Source organism: Amblyomma mixtum, chromosome 7 (genome assembly GCF_055824585.1).
Source record: "Amblyomma mixtum isolate Tamu chromosome 7, ASM5582458v1, whole genome shotgun sequence".
Taxonomy (NCBI): domain Eukaryota; kingdom Metazoa; phylum Arthropoda; class Arachnida; order Ixodida; family Ixodidae; genus Amblyomma; species Amblyomma mixtum.
In genome coordinates this window covers 147,454,953-147,475,726 of record NC_143018.1, presented here as the reverse complement: position 1 = coordinate 147,475,726, position 20,774 = coordinate 147,454,953, and the positions used below count along the sequence as shown (strand labels likewise).

The following is a 20,774-nucleotide window of genomic DNA, read 5'->3' as shown; positions in this document are numbered from 1 at the left end:
TGATTATTGTGCTCTTTGCTCACCACACTATGTAGCCATGAATTAAAGATTTTTTATTGAGCAGTTTTCTTTGCACTGAGTTACTAATGAGTGACTAATTAAAATTAATTACCTTGGGAACCGACTAATTTATGAGAAAGGTAATTTCATTGTTGAAATAAGTATAAAAAACTGAGCAAGGTTGTACAGTTTCATTAGGACTGGACTAAAAATGAGGAAAATAGGTCTAAGACCAGTGTCCCCCTTAAGTCAAAGCACTTATGTCTAATAATTGCTGAGCATCTTAGGTGAAACACGCTGTATATACCAAATAACAGTATGCCGACTAGAGTGGTGAATAAAATGAACTGTGATGGATAGCATGTTTCAGATGTATTACACCACTGGTAATGCTATGCCACCAAAAAAAAACATTCTTGTAAGTCAAAACGCTTATGTTTAATAATTGCTGAGCACCTTAGTTGACACACGCTGTATATACCAAATGACAGTATGCTGACTACAGTGGTGAATAAAATGAATTGTGACGGATAGCATGTATTACACCACTGGTAATGCTATGCCACCAAAAAAAACATTCTTGTAAGTCAAAACGCTTATGTCTAATAATTGCTGAACATCTTGGGTGACACACGCTGTGTATACCAAATGACAGTATGCCGACTACAGGGGCGAGTAGAATGAGCTGTGATGGATGCTTCCCTTCTTGTGCAAACTGTGCGGTCGCTCGTCGTGTTGTTCCCAGCTTGAGCAGCAGCCGCAGCCCAAGGCGGAGGAGGAAGTGGCCGCGCAGGAAGAGGATGACGACGACTTCCTCCGCGAGTACATGCGCCGCCGGATGGAGGAGATGATGGCCCAGATTAGCGCCAGGTATAATGTGCCTTCTTCCTTCTTCTCGACACTGGACGGGGATTGAAATAGGAATTTCACCGTGCTTCAGGAACGTTGTGTTCAGGAAAGTAAAAACAGCGCTAAATTTTACACAAACCACGTAGAAAGACGGACAGGGAGGGTGCTGACTCCGACTGTGTTTATTGAACGCCACATGTTAGGTTTTATTGGCCCCCCAAAAAATATACAAAACATCATAAATGTACAGACGAGGGTCCCAAAGTCAAAGACTGCACCGGGGCCCTCGATAAATCAATAATACAATAAATGATTACAGCATAGTTAGCGGATAAATGCAAAATATAGAAAATTTCAAATCAATACTTCACCCCAGAAACAGAGTAAAAAATCACAGTAACGCAGGTAATATACACAAAAAGAGAATAACACATCAGCATTCCAATAAAAATACTTTGAGCTTAATTTTGAATTCAGGCAAGGAAATTCATGCTTTTAGAGTTGGTGGCAATGTGTTTCCAAAATGAAATTGCTTGAAAAGACGATGTTGATTTACCATAATTGGTATGGACTTTGTGGACCAGAAAATTGTTTCTTGCTGCAAATCTCGTAGCGTTGTGATTGATGAGCTGAATGGGGCCTACAAATTGAAAATGTAGGCTGCCATGTAGTAGTCTAAAGAACATGATTGCAAGGTGGTACTGGAAAAGCTGGTGGACTGGTAAAATATTGCACATATATATATATAGCCGGAAGAAGGTGAACGCATGCACATTTCTTACATGGCAATATTATTATTATTGCATTTCTTACATGGCAATATATTATTATTGTGTTGCTTTTTTGCCATGTAAGAAATGCGCCTGCGTTCACCTTCTTCGGGCTATATATGTGCAGCATGTGGCTTTCAGTAAACAGTTGGAGTCAGCGCCCGTCCTGTCTGTCTTTCTGTGTGGTTAGTGTAAAATTTAGCGCTGTTTTTACTTTCCTGAACACAATGTCACACCAACTAGCCCAGCAAGAGGTACTGTTAAACGAATGTTCAGGAATGCTCAGGGCCCGTGTTAGCAGCGTGATGTTGAAGTAGCTCGGGTGCCGTGTCCTAATCAAGTGGATCACCACTAGGTTTGTTGCTGGACAAAGAAAAGCCTCTGATTAAGGGGGGATCTGGCTTTCAACACAGACTCCCCTGTTTTTTTTTTGATGAATTTGTGTGAAACTTAGTGTGCGTGTTAATATCGCTTTCAACCTTAACCCTTTCAGGCGCCATTTTTTGTTTTGACTGAAATCAGTTATTCTTTTCACCTAAGTAGTATATTCAGGCCTCGAGAAAGGGAATTTGTTTCTTTTCGAGTGTTAAAAACCAGCAGGTGAGTTCTTACAATGATGTGGAGAATTCCACACAGTGTGTCAGATTTGTTAGATGTAGTACCATCGAAAGGTTCTCGTGTGTCAGGTAAACATCCTAGGGACTGTGGAATCGCTTTGTGTTTCGAAGATGCACATTACGCTCGAAATTGAGCAAAAATTATCTGTGTTTTCACTCGCGGAAAAATCTGTCTGCACGAAAACGGGGGACAAAGTGCTACTTGGCTCACTCTTATGTGAAATTTTGTTTACTGCATTCGCTACATGGCACAGAAAAAGCAACTTATCTGCAACAAGAAGGGTGCTCAATTTGACTGAAACAATGAAATCACTTTTAAGTGCTCCATTTTTTTTAGAAAAAGCTGTAAGTTTGCAGCTTGCGCAGTTGTGTACAAAGCGCCTGAAGTAGTTAAGTGCACAAAATTTCAGGCTTATGTCTAGAGAGTTTATTTTATACGAATTCTTTCTCTTCTAAACCTTGTGAAGTGCCTGCAGACTAAACTAACTGTTGTAGAAGACTGGTTTGACATTCACTGCATTTCTGAGCGCTTGCTACGCGTGTTGACTTCTCAGATTTATTTTTTTTTTCCACGACACAGTTTTCATTTTCATTTTCTACAAAGAAGTTAGCATGCTCGTCTGTAAGCTTTAAATATGATGTCGCACCAGAAATCTACAACTCGTCAAAATGGAAAAGCAAGGATGCCATTGCACAGTGCAGAGTTGTGCAAGTGCAGCGAAACAAACAGCGTCAGAACGGGCAAGGCAGTAACCAAGAAATATCCCTTCCAGGTGCATTGTACACAATTGTGTAGGCGGAAAACTTGCAGCTTTTTCTGAGACACTGGAGCACCTAGCAGCGATTTCATTATTTCAGTCAAATTGCAAATAAGTTGCAAATAAGTTGTTTTTTTTTTTTTGTGCCATGTTGCAAATGCAGTAAATAATGTTTAACATAAGAGTGAGCTAGGTAGCACTTTGTCCGCCGTTTTTGTGCAGACACATTTTGCCGCGAGTGGAAACATCGATGGTTTTTGCTAAATTTCAAGCATAATGTGAATCTTCGAAACACAAAGCGATTCCACGATCCCTATGGTGTTTACCTGACACACGAGAACATTTCGATGTTATTATTTCCAACAAATCTGACACTTTGTTCGGAATTCTCCACATCGTTGTAAAAACTTACCTGCTGGTCTTTCATGTTTGAAAACTAACAAATTCCCTTTCTTGAGGCCTGAATATACTACTTAGGTGAAAAAATAATTGATTTCAGTCAAAACAAAAAGTGGCGCCTGAAAGAGATAGTATGTTGCACAAAGTGATATCTAGTCAGAAGTCAGCAGAGAAGGAAAACCGATTTTTCCAGCATTTTTTTGATATGCATTTCCTCCGCAGTGCAGGAAACAATTTTTTACAGTACTTTCCTGTGGGTATCAGATGTGAAACTTTGGAACAGCACAGAAAACAAGGTATAGGAGAAGGTGCTATGATTTAAAAAAAAAAAAATGCTCTTTTTGGCCATTTGAAAGCTGTGTAGTCATAGAAGATTTGGTTAAGTTGAAAGATATACTGAAATCTTTTGACATGTACACCTTTCTGTTGTACTTTGTTTTACTATGCAGTTTTTATTGTTTACTAACCTGTTATCCAGTAGCATTGGGTTTCGCCCAACTATGACAGCGCAATGGAGCAACCTATAATGTCACGGATACTGTCACAAAACCTATCGTAAGCGCTTTGATTGGTCCAACTGGCCGCTGTAAGTGATAGCTTAGGTCATTGTTTGTCTGAAATGACTAGAAGCAAGCTTTAAATTTTGTCCTCCAGCAAACTTTTGAGCGAAGATCGACGGCCGTGCGTCTAGTGGTGTCACACTTGCGAGGTTGCCTGTAGTAATCTCCTGGATTGAGGCCACAAAATGGGAAATTTTGAAACTCACTTGTAGAGAGTTCAGCTTAAGTTAAGAACAGCGCAGTGAGCTATGGAAAGAAAAATGATAGCTGTAACGTTAAGAGATCGGAAGAGGGCGGAGTGGGTGAGAGAACAAATGCTGGTTAATGACATCCTAGTTGAAATCAAGAGGAAGGAGTGGGCTTGGGCAGGGCATGTAATGCGAAGGCAAGATAACCGCTGGTCCTTAAGGGTAACGGAGTGGATTCCAAGAGAAAGCAAACGTAGCAGGGGACGGCAGAAAGTTAGGTGGGCGGATGAGATTAAGAAGTTTGTGGGGATACAGTGGCGGCAACTAGCAAAGGACAGGGTTAATTGGAGAGACATGGGAGAGGCCTTTGCCTTGCAATGGGTGTAGTCAGGCTGATGATGGTGATGATGATGCTCCAGAGGTTTGCATGCTGTGGAGAGAAGGGAAATTGGCCGGTAATTTTTGAGGTTGTTAGTATGTCCAGATTTGTGAATGGGAATTACTTCAGTAACTTTCCATTCAGCAGGCATACCGGAAGTATCCAGTGACATCTTGTAAATTAGAAGCAGGTATTTGGGCACCCATTCGGCATATCGCTTGAAAAACTGATTGGTGATATTATCGGGGCCACTAGATTTCTTAAATTGGTTTTTGAGGAAAGGAAATGGCGCAGTATCTGTCTCACATATCCACCGTGCTGCAAGGGAAGGGAGGAAGGTGGGAGTGAAAGAAGAAAGAGAGGAAGAGGTGCCGTAGTGGAGGTCTCCAATTTCGACCACCTGGGGTTCTTTAACGTGCACTGATCCCCAGCTGGTCGAAATTATCCACAGATACGGCGCCATTTCCTTTCCTCCATCCTTGTCAAGTATAGGGATAGGTATGCCAGATTCCGTTATGGGTGACTTGCCTAATTGGCCTTTGGTAGTCTGCTGGAATTTTAGTTTGGGTTTTCTACCATCATCTGATGTGAACGGTGATTTAAAGTGATCGAAAACTTTCTTGCTTTCTCAGCGGACTCTTTTCTTCGGTAAGTTGCTTACCTTGCGCTTGCTTGAATTGAGGTTACGCCAAAACTTCGTATAAAATTCTTTGAAGTAACGTTCACATATTTATACTTTGCAGTTTTAACAGCTTGTTTTAGTGTGCGTGATAGCTCGTTAACTTTGTCCTTTTAATGATGTAGAGAGTGCTTATTCTTGGATTTCCTCAAACGTGTTATTTTATGCTTCATGTGAAGAATTAACAGTGTTTTTGATGTATACCATTCCATTTGTATTCGATTTGTACCTTACTATGGGCACTGCCCATCCTGTAAAAATCCCAATGGGGTTGACAGTATCTGAAATAAATAAAATAAATAAACAATTTCTCGGGAGATCCATGGATTAGGTTTTACAACTTTTTTCACTTTTTCTGGGCACATAAAGCGACAAGCAGTGCTCAGCAGTTGATTTAAAGAAGTTGTGTAAGTCTTTAACAGTGCATGACCTGTCCGTGTAGAGAAGTGCAAATTGAGAGTGCTTATAGGCTATAGATGACCTAATATAGAGACATCATCAGCCTTTGTCAAAACATTTATGAGTGCGGTTGATTGCTCTGGTTGTCGTTGTGTGCCAAGTTTAATGGAGCATACTGTTGCTTTATGGTCGGAGATACCTTTGGTAACTTCGTAGAAAACGCTCTCTGTTGGAATTATGTCACTTACGAATATTAGATCAAGGATGCTGCTCAAGGGTCTGCGTAACCCGTGTGGGCTGACGTACAGTTTGGTTCAGCTGAAAGTTAAATGCCAACTTGAGGAGAGTATTGCTGCTGTCTTTATCAACCGGTTCACTGTCTAACGTTTCCCAGAATATGTGGGAAAATTGCAGTCGCCAGTGAGGATAATCTTAGACGCAGGGATGTGACGCTGCATATACTCCGTTAAGATGGTCAGAGTGTCTGTGCCTGCGTCAGGTGGCCGGTATAACGGGTCAATGAGAAACTTTGTTTTTATCAACCGTTATCTTACACCAGAGCACTTCTACGCCTCCTCCACATGTAGATCTGTCTTTGCATATGACTGCATAACCAGGTGGAAATATACGATCATTCGAAATGTGTGAAGAAAGCCAAGTTGCGGTTATGCTGACGTCTGGACTGGGTTCAAGAACGAAGGATTCTAAATCAGCAGCATTGGGCATTGTTATTCGCTATGATCAGGATTTTCAATCTCTCAGGTTGTTGTGGTCTTTGTTTTGGCTGAGACCTTTTTGCTATGGCTACCTTGTCATTTGTGCTGTCATCCCCAGGAAAACATGCATCGTTAACTTTGGTCTTGTCGCACAGTAGTGTGACTTTTTCTTTGCTATCCCTCCTGCTGTCCCACAACCTTTTCCTTACATTTTGCACCCTCCGCGAAAAGTCTTCAGTGAATGATGTCTGTGAGCCTTTTAGTTTCGAGTAGTTTTTCATTATTTTCAGTATTAATTTCAATATAAATTTTCCCAACAAGTTCAAAGACGTGGGGCGAGATTTATTTGTTCAAAATACAGTAATCCCTCGTTATAACAAAATCGCTTTACTCGAAATATCACTTTATTTGAAATTTCTTTCGGTCCCGACCCAAACGCATGCATTTTAAGCCTCATTACTCGGAGCGCACGAAGAGCTTGACCCACTTAGAGCGAAGTGGCGAGCGCAGGCATCGCCGCCATGGCGGCGACCCTTTGCGCATGCAGTGCCAAATTAATACCACCGACGAATTAGACTCATGCAGGCATAGAACAGGCCACAACAGTACCAAACCCACGATCGATGCCCTGCCTAGTAATGGGCACCAAGGGAGAGCCGAGTGTGCCCTGCTCAGCGGGGCCAAATTCCATGGTGCAGCACAGCCGAACCGTTAATCTCGGTCGGAAGTGCATTCCTGGTGTTCCCCATGACAGGATCCACACGAAAATAAAGTTTTCCTCGCGCCTTGCGATGCCAGAAAACCGCGGTGTCTTGTATGGGGAAAAGTGGCCGGTCATGCTCGATTCGCGCCATTCGACTAGACAAACGGTCTAAATGCGTGGTAGGGTGACTGAATTTTGTTGTTATGGCAGGGACACATGTGCGAAAAGTGTGTGCGATTCGCCGCGGTGCTAAGTTGCGAACGGCGTCGCAGCGTCCGATCACAGCTTGCCGCATGCGTCCAACATGTCAACGACGGGCCGCCCGCGGCAAATGCAATGACGAGAAGCGGGAGCCAACATGAGCGCGGAGAGCGGCAGCGTCATGATGATGTAGTGACGTAGGGCACGCTCCTTTGAGCCGGGCTGGCCTGCTCACGGCTGGTCTCGACGCGCGAGCGAGCGCGCGTCGGGACCAGCCGTGAGCAGGCCAGCCTTGATGCCGGCCGCCGGCGTCTGAAAACGCGATAGTATTGTTTGTTCAAGTTCATAGCAAGCCCTGGGGGTAGAGGTGGTTACTGCGATACAAGCAAATTTCATCCAAAAGCCGCTTTGGTGCTGCTCCTACCTGATGCGGTTCTTCTGCCGTCTGCTAGCTCCATTGCTGAAGGTGTCGTGAAAATCTAACGTATCTTTTATTATGGGACTGGTCGACAGTAAACGGGTGCCAAGTGTAGCGCCTTTATTTGAGTGCTGTCCAGTCCCGAAGCGCTAACAGCTGCGGCATCGATGCGAAACCGGCCAGGCTTAGCGGCGACCAGGGCAGTTGGGGAGCAGCGCGCAGTTTGTCACCCGGCGTTCCTGCAGGCAGCGTCGTTGCCGAAAGCTCCACTCTTACATAGACATGCTGTCGTTCTTCAAATCTAGGAGGCAGACTTTATGGTAGCATGGCTGCTTTGTATTTTTCTTGTGCGAACGTGAAGTAAGCCGAGCCTGCCGGCCTGTCGATCAGCCTGGATCCCGTCTGGATCACAAAAATGAGCTAAAGCTTGTTCTTGATATAGATAATAAACACTGGTGTAAAAAATTTGAAAACTATCATCTTTGAGGGTCGCTGACCAATACTGAGTTGCTGGTAGAAGTAACAAATGTGCTATGAGCAAATTTTGTAGCGAAAGCTACATTGGCCACGAACTTGCGATTGCGCTGTGGCAGTAGTGCTCCGAGGAGGCACAGAGACCGACCTTGAGCCGTTGCCTAGCAACCGCCGCAGCTGGCGGACGCCACGCGGCGTCATCCGCCAGCTTCCTCGCTGTTGGGGCGTAATTAAATCTCGACTGTATTAGCTTTTTTTCGAATGGTCGCTTATATCGAATTATCGCTTATAACGAATTTTTTCGCCATCCCGCTGACTTCGTTATAACGAGGGATTACTGTATAGGAAAACAGATTCGGTAACGGAGGTGTTAAACTCATGCAGTCTAGAAACCTTAGAAAAAAGACATAAAAAGCAGAGATGAAAAATACTTTGCGAAATAATTCACGGTGAAATGAACATCAATAAAGAAAAATATCTCCAGGTAGACTGAGCTCCCGCCTTAATCACCACAAAGCGATTCGGCCATGCTTGACCCAAACTTACGTCTTTTGCTGCTCATTTTTTCCGGATGATATTGAGCACTGGAATAAACTGCCCACTCACGCTGCTGAGTCTGGAGGTGTAGCGGCATTCCTGAATGCACTTGGGGATTCCGTCTAGGCATGGGATTCCTGTAGATGTGCGCGTAACTGATTGTCAAATATTTCTTTTTGTACAGCAGGTGGCTCTACAGTGGTGTGAATTGTGTTGCGTTTCTGTGCTCTCTTGTATTGTATGCTCGAAGAGGCTCGTTCATTCTTGGTTATATATGCATTTTTTTCCTTCATTTTCCCTCCCTGTAATGACCCTCAAATGAGGGTTGATGGTAGTCATAAATAAAAATAAAATAAATAAAATAAGTTTTATCTTGATGTTCTTTATATTTTTTGAAACTTGATTAAAAGTTTTTCTTTTTTTTCAGTACGAAGTTTGTCACATAAGTGGCACTTGTTGTGCACTACGAGCGTTCAGGCACTGTAGTGGGGGGGGCGGGGGGACTCTGAAGTGAAGTAATCCATGCCTGTGTCCGTGGCCCAGGCCCACCTTTGGCCAGCTGGTCCGACTGGAGGACGGCCAGGCGTTCCTGGACGCTGTGGACAAGGAGAAGTCTGGCGTCACCGTCATCGTACACATCTACGCCCAGGTTGGGGAGACCCTTCTCTCTGTGGCCTCATTCTTGTGCAGTTGTAGTGCGTGCCAAACCTTCTCCCTAGGGCCTTCAAGGGAAACTGCATAGGCTTTAGAAATCAACAAGCTTAAGAGGATCGAATGTGCGAAACTTGCAGGTAAAGGATGTGAAGTCTTTTTGGGCTAGCACTTGAAATAGTGAAGTAATCACCGATTAAAACCCTTCAACGCCCTTCAAGCTTCTCCGCAGCGCACAGCACCAAGAGGGGGGGGGGGGGGGGGTGCATGATGAAGTCATCGAAGGTATCTGTACATTTCCAACACACAAACGCCTGCTTTGAAGGAAAAAACCAACACCACCGGAGGCAAACCCCCGCCGAGAGTTGTTTGGCAGCTTCTAACACGTCAGGTTGGGGTGTGGCTGTGAGTGGTAATTTGAAATCATACCTTCCGTGACATCACGCTGAGTTTCCCTGCACTCCTCCGGAGCACTGAGGAGAAGCGCAAAATTCAATCGCCGATTATGTCACTATTTAAATGCTAGTGCAAAAACACTTCGCATGCTTTCCCTACAGCCTATATAGATTTGAATCCTTGAATATCACGAAATTCTCCAAAAAGTGCTGCAGTTGCTCTTTAAGAGGGTCTTGAAAACTTTATTTTATTTGTCAACATATCTTTCTGAAACTTAGCACCTAGGTTTTATCATTAAATGCTGATTTCGGACATGCATTTAGATTTCAAATGTGTCAGCTGGAAGGAAATATATGGGAATATTTATTTTATTTGTCAACATATCTTTCTGAAACTTAGCACCTAGGTTTTATCATTAAATGCTGATTTCGGACATGCATTTAGATTTCAAATGTGTCAGCTGGAAGGAAATATATGGGAAATAAAATATCCTAATTACGTCATTTCTTACGGGCCTTGATAGTAATTTATCGGCTAAAGAAACATTTTCTAACAATAAGCAGACGTTTGTAAAGGCCCAAAGCACATCCTAAAGCTAACAAAATGTCTATAAAATCATTTTGTTGATCATAAATAAATTTGGAAAGAAAAAATGATGTGGCAGTAATTAGCCCACACTTCGCCTAATTGCTAATATATCATGTTTAAAGTAAAAAAAGAAAGCTTTAGGATGTGCGGTGCACCCTTTGGAAATGCTTGCATATTCTTAAAAAAGCTTTTTTTTCACTGATGAATTACAATAAAGCCCCGTAAGAAATGGCTCAATTTGGATGTTATTCTGCGATAAATTTTCTTCGAGGTGAGATATTTGAAAACTAAATGCGCATTTGAAATCAGCATTCTATGATACACCTGCGTGCCAAGTTTCAACAAGTTATGGCTACAAATAAAAAACAAGTTTTTAAGAGCGTCATCCCCCCTCAAGCAGAACCTTAATGGTGGTCCCCAGAAGTGCAATACCAACCCTCCTTTTGTTTGCTGCTTCCTGTCTGGCCATGGAATAGAACTGGCAGAGCTATCAAAGGTAATAACTGTGGTGCCGTTCTGCCCCTAGGAACCCCAACAGCCTTTAACATGTGCCAAAGACCCCCCACTGCCCTCAAAATCAATCTCCACAATTGATTGATGTTGCTTGTGAATGGACCATGTGTTGGCTTTTTTCTTGCTGTTTCATTCGCTTTTGTTCGTAGTGTAGTTACGTAATTTGCGCACTTTTTTCTTCGAATTAGGCCTTCAAAAAGGGGGTGCGCAAATTATGTGAAAATTTTCTGTGCACATCTTAAACTCTGTGAACATCATAAAGCACAATATATAAAATTCGCTGTGCCGCCGCGGTGGCTCAGTGGCTATGGTGCTCGGCTGCTGGCCCAAAAGACGCGGGTTCGATCCCGGCCGCGCCGGCTAGAATTTCTTTGGAGGAGAAATTCTAGAGGCCCGTGTGCTGTGCGATGTCAGTGCACGTTAAAGAACCCCAGGTGGTCGAAATTTCCGGAGCCCTTCACTACGGCGTCTCTCATAGCCTTAGTCGCTTTGGGACGTTAAACCCCACAAAACCAAACCATAAAATTCGCTGTGGCTTAGCTTGGTTAAGCCCGGTAATTGCGAAAGCAATATCTGTACCTACGCCATGGTACAGCTGGTAATGTAGCTGGTGGTGGTGCTTGTGGTTAGACTTGGGGTGGTGCATCGGTTATACAGTCCAATGCAATCCAATCCAATCAAATCCAAACCAATGCAATGCAATCCAATCTAATATAATCCAAATCAATCCAATGCAATCCACTTCAGTCCAGTCCACTGCAATTCAATCCATTCCACTCCAATCCAATGTAATGTAATCCAAACCAATCCAATGCAATCCAATCCACTTGAATACAATTCAATGCAATCCAATGTAATCTAATCTGATCTAATTTAATCTAATCCAGTCTAATGCAATCAAGGTCAAATGAAGGTCAATGGTGGTCACCAGCCGCGGCACGATGGTGGTCACCGGCCGCGGCCCGGCAAAAGCGTGAAAGTGCAAGTAGTATTGCTTTCGCAATAATACTGTACAACGTATAAACGCGTGTAAGGGCTGCACCCATGTATGGGCTGCTTCCTGTTTTCCCGAAGGAAATATTAAAAAAAAAAAGATTCGTGTAAGGGCTGCACCCAAACTTCCCACGAAATGCACGTGCCGTGGCCTCCGTGATCAGTTCCGGCTGCGAGCAACGGCGCGCTTGATCGCGGAGGCCACATGCGCACAGGAGCTTCCAGATGCCGCCCTCGGATGACACCTGAGGCTGCCTCTCATCATCATCATCGTCGTTGACTTTTCTTCCGCCGCGACCTCCCTCCCGCTATTCGTATTGGCATCAGTATCACCAGCTCCAGCTTTTTTGCGGCTGTCAGAGGCACAGGAGTTGTGGTAGTTCGCTGCACTTGTGGCTTTCATGTGCTGCCGCCGAGCGGTGCAATTTTAGCACAATGGGCAAGCATGTGGTGGGCAGGAAATTTGTTGTGGCCGAGAAGTGCGTCCAATGATGGCACAACCAAAAGAATGTATTGAAGAACACAAGCTGCAAAAAAGCACGCTGTCCGAGGAAGCCGTGCGAGTTTCCCGAACTGGAAGAAGAGCTGCTCCGGTATGTGATGGAAGTGCAGAATGACGGCTACGCATTGACAGCGGACATGCTGTGCGACTTCTTGTGGGATGAGTGTGTGCCAGAGCACAGCACCAGCTCAGAGTTGGAAGACTGCAAGTGACGATTGAACGTAGAATAAATGCCGCTCATTCCCTGATTCCTGTGCTTTTACTTAAGAATTTTTTTTTTCACACATTGCGTGTTTGGGTCGCACCCCGAAAATTGGCCCTGGAATCTGGAAAAAAAAAAGTGTGGCCCTTACACGCGTTTATATAGTATTGCCGGCTATATATATATGTAGACCCGTTATCTCGCAACCCTCGCTGGCCAACAAAAAAGTTTACTCCAAGTATAAGATGTATACCCCCCTCCGCCCTACATTATGCAATTCTTCACAGGATGGCATGATAGCGCATGCACAGCTCAAAGCAGTAAGAGTGCAGTGACACAGTCACATAGGCAGCAGTGAGAGGCAAATGAGATAACAGGCGATAAAAGGGTGTGTTCACATGTAGCGAGGTTAGTCATGACTATACTCTGTTTCATACATAGCAGGCAATGCTGCCAAAGCTAGCGCACCTGTTCGCACAGGCTAAGTCCGCACTCAAAAAGTAGTTCGCCACACAACCAAAGCGAACACAAACATATTCAGTAGCGACAAATCTTAAAGGGTCAGTCTACTGAATTTTATCGACCATATTTTCTTTGCGGCAACCGATAGCTCTCTACTCAAATTACCGTTTAGCCAGCTGTGGTGCCAAGGAGTGCGGTAGAACATTTTAAAATAGAATTTATTAATGTGGGAACACATCTGTATGAGATGGTAGTCTCATCTGGCAACCATCTGGATTTCCGCCGCGCGGCGACAAACATGGCGGCACCCATCGAAGCCGGACCTCTCGCTTCGGACTGAATACTCGTTGTTGCTGCCTTTTTCAGTGCGTTCACTGGCCATAAATGGGGCGCCTGTCTTTCGCTTCGTCTCATTTCGCCTATAAGAAAACATATAAGAGATAAATTTGCTTTATTTTAATAATTAGAGTGACGATTCTGCCGCTTCTAGGCTTAAGTGGAGAGTCGGTTTGTTTACAGCAATGGTTCCCGTCCTGACGACCAGATGGCGCCACTATAGGCTGAGTTTATTTTTGCGTCTCTGCTAGCATACGCTGAACTAAAAGTGGGAATGTGCCTGCGTTTTGCGTACGTGTAACTATAAATATTCATGTGATTTACAGAAAAAGCGAGCGGTACGCCTTCTACAGTTTACTAGAACAAAACGTGCGTTTCTCTGACATTGGGGCATACAAATGGTACATAGTATATTCACTTATGCTTCTACAAAAAAAGACTACCACTTTCTTGAACAAAATGAACGTTTGGGGTCGCCACCATGCTTTTTTACGCGACTTTTAACGCCGAAATAAAATATAAATTCCTGCCTAAACCGGGCGCAGACCCCTTGTTATTGATTTTATAGGGTGCCAACTACCAGAATATGCCATTATTTATACACTCATCTCGGTGAGTAGACTGACCCTTTAAGTGCCGTGAATGGCACCTCCTGGACTTCGTTTTACCTCCTGCCACATTTTCTTCCTGCGACTAGTCGAGATTTCGAGAAGCAAAAAGTACACGTGGCGGTATGATATGCAGTTGATAGGGCGAATCGCCTCTACTCAATCCTCGCCCAAAAAGTAGTTCCCACTCCGTGAAAATTATGGCCAGAGAGCCCGAACACTGAGTGCCTCACAGCTTCGACCGTGATTTTCAGCGCTACCACATCTTTTTATATCACTCTTTGTATTCGTCGAAACAATGACTAGAGTTTCAAGAAGAACGAATGATGCGTGGCGAAGCAATATGGTTTTGCGGATGCACTACTTCCGCAACCTCCGCACCGTTGCCTGCTATGTATGAAACGGAGTATAAGTCGACGAGCCTGTGCACTACATGCCCTCTCGCCTTTGTAGTCCGCCAGTGGCAATGCATGGCTTGTCACATGCGCTCGATACCAAGAACTGGCATCTCCAGGCAGGCAGGAGTGTGCCTCTTTCGCATCTGCAAGAAAGGTTCCCCACAAGGAAGCGTGCCCCCCCAAGACAGCTTCTCTCCACTACGGCATGGAGTTGTGTGGGAGCTATCTTGTTGGGGTGCGCTTTCTTGGGTGGAAGTGTTGTAAAAATATTTCCTCTGCTCGACAGAGCCTTGTGGATGCCCCGTTGCATGAGGTCACCGTGGGTTGTGCTCATTGTGAAAGGTTGTGTCCAGTGAAGGACACGTGTAACAGGTTATCAAAAGTGGATTTTTCTTTTCATTGAATCCTATTGGAAACCAGCCAGAGGTCTCATATTGTTCATCTTATCTAAGAATTGGTCTTAAAGGTGCACTGAAGAGGAATCTGAACTCGTCTTTTTGCCGCGGGAACTCGATCTACACGTTCCGAGCATTCTTAGAAACAGTGACTTATTGCCCTGTGTGGCCGATTTCCCTAATTAAATGAAATTAACGTCCAGCTCCCGCCTTTATTTTTTTTTTTTGAATTCTCCCCGTACAGTGGGCGAAGTTGGCCAACGCATGGAGTGCCTTTCAGCCAGCTCCGTGGAGGCTTGCCGCTCTGCCATCGGCGGAGTAATACATAGTAATACGCGGAAGCAAATAGTCCGCGCATATTTTTATTTCTACGGGCTTAATTTGCAGCTATATTATCTGCGAATGAAACTATTGTAGCGAGATTTCCGGGGAAACAGCCTAAGAACAGCTAGCCAAAATGGCGGTCCGAGCTCCGGGGCATCAACCCAACGATCTCGCACCGTGCGCTGGCGGTGCGGCTGCCGCCGCTGCCCATCTTCCTCTTTACAATCACCCCCGGCTGAAGGCGAAGCCATCCTGGCGAGTCAGGGAGACAACAGTACACCCGGGTCGTAGTACGGCTTCAGGCCTGACACATGAACAGTCTCGCGGCTACATCGGCGTTGATCTGTGGCGGATGTCACGGGGTCGACAACGTAGTTGACCGGGGAAGTGCGCTCTATGATGCGGTAAGGGCCATGGTACTTGGGGAGAAGTTTGGAGCAGAGGCCGGGTGTGGTAGACGGCACGTGAAGCCAGACGAGAGAGCCGGGTAGAAAACTGTCAGCAGTGTGTGTGGTGTCGAAGAGGAATTTTTGACGCCCCTGCTCGCCGGACGTTAACGACCGTGCGAGCTGACGGCACTCCTCGGCATGCTTGGAAGCCTCCGAAATGGTGGTGCACTCAGACTGGTCAGGCTGCTAAGGAAGTACAGTGTCGAGCGGTGAGGAAGGTTCTCGTCCGTAGAGAAGAAAAAACGGCGAGAAGCCGGTGGTGGTCTGCGTGGCGGTGTTGTAGGCGTAGGCGATGAACGGCAGGATCTTGTCCCAGTCGTTGGGTTGATGCCCCGGAGCTCGGACCGCCATTTTGGCTAGCTGTTCTTAGGCTGTTTCCCCGGAAATCTCGCTACAGTTTGGTGGAGCCGTGCTGGGTGCAGCCTTTGGCCTATGTCCTGGAGCTTCGAAGCAGAACCATCGCGTCAACTATGTCAACCGACGCAGGACAGTCATCTTCCTCTTTACACTATTGTTCACGGAAACCTAAAAAAAACAAAATGAAGCGAAAGCAAAGCCTCCACGGAGCTGGCTGAAAGGCACTCCCTGCGTTGGTCGACCCCGCCCACCGTACGCGGAGAATTAAAAAAATAAAGGGTGGGAGCCGGACGCTAATCCGATTTAATTAAGGAAATCGGCCACACAGGGCAATGATTCGAAGTTTCTAAGAATGCTCGGAGCGTGTAGATTGAGTTCCTGCTTCAAAAGACGAGTTCAGATTCCTCTTCACTGCATCTTTAACTGAGTTTGCTTTAGCGGGAGTCAACTGACCGTTGAAAAGACAGTTACAGATGCCTGCTGCATGTTTTATTCATCAGTACAGCTGTGTACCTCTTAATTCTACGAAACCAGTGGTCGAAAGGGCTTGAAGGTGATGTCATTAATTTCCCAGAGTCATCCCGAGCAAATTTTTACCACTGGTATGCAAGTGAGGCATGCTCACAGCTTTAAATCCTTATAAGGATTTAAAGCGATAAATCCACCTTCTGCTGATGTACAGCCCCACAGTATTAGTCTTCTCTAAAAGGTAAAGTTACATGACAAGGCAAAAATACTTGTGCCACTCTCACCCTGAGCTTGTTTGGTTCTCCTCTGCAGGGCATCCCCGGCTGTGAGGCCATGAACGGCTGCCTCCAGTGCTTGGCCCAAGAGTACCCGCAGGTCAAGTTTTGCATTGTCGAGGCCTCTGCTGCTGGAATGAGTCGGCATTTTGTAAGCACCAGCCGCTTCACATCGCTCTCACAGAAGCACGGCAACAGTCAGCACTTCTTAGCCCCGCCGCGGTGGCTCAGTGGTTACGGCACTCGGCTGCTGGCCCGAAAGACGCTGGTTCGATCCCGGCCGCGGCGGCCGAATTTCGATGAGCCGGAATTCTAGAGGCCCGTGTGCCGTGCGATGTCAGTGCACGTTAAAGAACCCCAGGTGGTCGCAATTTCCGGAGCCCTCCACTGCGCTGTCTCTAGTAGCCTGAGTTGCTTTGGGACATTAAACCCCAATTACCACACCTAACAGTAAGCACTTTTGGGCTGCTGCAGTAGTTCATTGTTGTTCTTTAGAGATGTGCTTAGCACGTCAGCTCGTAGGCTCTTGTCCTCTCTATAGCGTATTGATTATTCCTGGTTTGCGAACCCACGTAAAGTTTAAATGTGTTACAGTGGGCCTCCACAGTGTCCAAGACTTCAGACCATTGCGGAGTGTGCAGCATCCTGATACCATTACAATAAGGTGCTGCTCACAACCATGCGTACATTGACTAGAACTGACTCAACTGTCAAATCTAAAAAAAAAGCGTTAGGGAACAGATATAAGCAGTATAAGAAAGAGAGTTGGAGTTTAATGCCCCAGCAGCTAGCGCCAACGAAGGCGAGGAAGAAAAAGGAAGGCGAAGCCGACGAAGTTCGGGTTTTGTGCTTCCGAACGCTGGCCTGCTGAGCAGCATCGCTGGGACAAGGACTGTGGCCGCCCACACTAACTGTGCGAGTTTCCACATTACAGGAAGTATAATACCGTCATGTAGTGGTGACTGCAATCCGGCGAACAGGAAAACAGCGAGAATTGCTTCCAAACGAAACTATTTATTTGGGCTGACTTGCGCCCGCAAAGAACTGAATCACTCGGCGATGGTGTAGCAACAAGCGTGCTCGGCGATCGTCGAACAGAATGCCCGCTGCTGTCGGCCGTGCTCTCGTTAAAGCTGATAGCGAACTTTCGAGATGAAGCTTGGAAAGTTACTAGAACACTGCGGAACAATGTAAAATCGGCTCCGCCTGGCTGTGATCAATCGAGATAAATCTAGGCGCGTCTTGCATCACGAACAAAGCGATAAAGTGGCATGCCGGCATCTTTGAAGAATGAACAAACAAGCACTACAAACATTTTCGGCAATACGGAGGGGATCGAGCAAACTCTAAGGAATGGAGGTACCCTAACCGCTGAATTCATAAACACGCCTTGACTCGAACTTAAACTCCAAGGGGCCCTCAAAGTCTGTTTTGCGTTTCAAAAACCAGCCACCACTCAGATTGCTCTGCGAGTGAAGGAAAAACTTGTGCTTTTCCGTCGCGCTCCCCGAAACCAGTTTTCTTGTAAACAGGATGGACGTCGCACCATTTGCTGGCTGTGTGAACAGCTGTATCTTACCGGTACTCACCTGTGGGGCAGAAACATGGAGGCTAACAGAGAGGGTTCAGCTTAAGTCAGGGACAACGCAGCGAGCTATGGAAAGAAAAATTATAGGTGTAACGTTGAGAGATCGGAAGAGGGCAGAGTGGGTGAGAGAACAAACGCGGGTTAATGACATCCTAGGCGAAATCGAGAGGAAGAAGTGGGCTTGGGCAGGGCATGTAATGCGAAGGCAAGATAACCGCTGGTGCTTAAGGGTAACGGAGTGGATTCCAAGAGAAGGCAAGCGAGCAGCAGAAAGTTAGGTGGGCGGATGAGATCAAGAAGTCTGCGGGGATACGGTGGCCGCAACTGGCAAAGGACAGGGTTAATTGGCGAGACATGAGAGAGGCCTTTGCCCTGCAGTGGGTGTAGTCAGGCCGATGATGATGATGTGCTGATGCATATTCTAGTTGGGGGACGGACAGATGTTAAGTATTCACACATTTCCGATCGCAAGAACTGGCCTGACTGCTCCAACCCGTGTGTGCAGGAGCGGAAGGGGGTGCCGGCGCTGCTGGTCTACAAGAACAGCAACCTGATTGGCAATTTCGTCCGCCTCACCGACGAGTTTGGGGACGACTTCTTCTCCGGTGACGTCGAGTCCTTCCTGGTGGAGTAAGCAATGTGCTTTTATACACCCCTGTCACACTACTGGAAGGTGTAATGTCATTTTAATCTGACAGTATCTGGTGCATCCAATCTCATCGGTGTCTTCTGGTGCCACGCAGTAAAAAAGTAATGTCATTTGCAAATGGTAGCAATAGTAGCAAATAAAAAATTGCACAACTAGCTTTTTCGTTCCTGTGGAAAAAAAATGACAATTTTTGATAGGCCTCAGAGATAATATTGATACGTGGTGGCAAGCCAAGGAACAGAACGACATGATGAGCGTTGAAATATGATTTTAATGGCTGCGTACTTAGTGCGAGCGCTCCGTCCACGCCACAGCCCAGTTCTTCATCTGCTTCGTAACATTACCCGGGGCCTCCAAGCAATCGTCCTGATCGCTCGGAGAAGATGAAAGGCTTGCCACCACGATGGATGAGATTTATGTTTACCTTTGTGAATGGGTCCCAGATAATAACTGCATATTCTAAGATTGGTCTAATAATAGTGTTGTAGGCAGTGAGGCATGTACCAGGGGTCGCTAACTTAAGCGAGCGTCGTAAGAAAAAGAGCTTTCGGAGAGCATTTGCTGAAACATAGTCGACATTAACACTTCTTCTTGGGCGAGTTGGTGCATACTTGATTTGAAGAAAATAGCGCCAGAGCATGCAAACCACGAAAAGACAAGGACGAGACACAAGTCTCGTCCTTGTCTTTTCGTGGTTTGCATGCTCTGGCGCTATTTTCTTCAAATCAAATAGTCGACATCTTTGGTCCAAGAGAGGTTATCAGAAATCCATAGGCCTAGATACTTATATTCTGTAACTTCATGAAGAAAATTATTATTAGCAGTGTAGTGATATAGAAGAGGGCTCTTTTTAAGTGTTATTCTCATAAATACGGTTTTTTCAAAATTAATTGACATTTGCCACTTCTCACACCAAGAAACTATTCTTGCAAAATCATTATTCAGCCTTACTTGATCATCAGTCGAACTAATTTTCTCATACAGCACGCAATCATCCGCATACAACTTAATACCTACTGACAGGTCATTAACAATATCATTAAAGAATATTAAGAACAGTAGGGGGCCCGAGGACGGATCCCTGGTGAACGCCAGAATCGACAGGAAGGTGACTGGAGTGGGTTTTATGTATTTCGACAAACTGATGGCGATCAGATAGGTATGATTGTACATGTTAATATCTGTTCATTATAACAAAACTGAGTTTATGAGGTAGTTTTTTATGCGAAACCTTATCGAAACTGAATGAAATTTTGATTTACTGTCTCTGTGGCTGTGTTTGGTGCAGGCATGGGTTTCTGCCTGATCAGAGCCTGCTGCCAACAGTGCGACAGCCAGCTGCGGTTGACGATGATGACGACGACCGCTGATGCCTACACCATCATCCCCTGACCTGCCAGCCCCATGGCGTCCTTGGCACCACCCAAAGGCCAGCCCTTCTTTGCGGGGGCCATTCTTCAACATTCTTCAACTGCCATTCTTCAACAGGGAATGTCGCAAACAACGGGGCCATTTCGATCATGCCTGAACTCACACCATGTGGGCAAATGACGTCCGTTGGGACCATGCGGTTTTGCGTTGCCTTCCTGCTTTATTTTTGTTTTTACCTTGTTTGTGTGGTGAACGTTCCTGCTTGTGTATAAACTGTTGCGTCTTTCTCAGAGGTGAACCGGTTGGAAGTTTTGGACTGTATTTGACCTGTGTTCCTTCTGTGTGCTTGGTCTTTCCCAAGTGAATGCGCATTTTTGAGGATGGCCTTGTTTGGTTTCTTTTTGTGTTGATAAAAAGTGACCAACCAGTGCAACACACTCATGGGGTGCTGTGCTGAAAAATGAAACACACATATTCCTCACACGTTGGAGCAAATTTCTGATGAGGAGTGACAGGTAACGTCCATCAAAAGATCCATTGCATAGCTATCTTTTAATTTAAAGTGCATGAGCTCTTAAGATGACTGACACAATAGCCCCTTT

At 45.5% G+C, this 20,774-nt stretch overlaps 1 protein-coding gene across 1 annotated transcript in view; it reads left to right on the top strand.

The window, feature by feature from the left end:
* The window catches only part of LOC149337809 (phosducin-like protein), a 31,089-nt gene extending 10,536 nt beyond the window's left edge, over window positions 1-20,553 (top strand). The window contains exons 3-7 of the mRNA XM_089553536.1: window positions 746-870; window positions 9,191-9,296; window positions 16,602-16,715; window positions 18,658-18,782; window positions 20,090-20,553. Coding sequence (XP_089409662.1) covers window positions 746-870; window positions 9,191-9,296; window positions 16,602-16,715; window positions 18,658-18,782; window positions 20,090-20,171 — 552 coding nt within the window. The 3' untranslated portion in view covers window positions 20,172-20,553. The remainder of the gene's footprint in view (window positions 1-745; window positions 871-9,190; window positions 9,297-16,601; window positions 16,716-18,657; window positions 18,783-20,089) is intronic.
* Window positions 20,554-20,774: the final 221 nt, after the last annotated feature.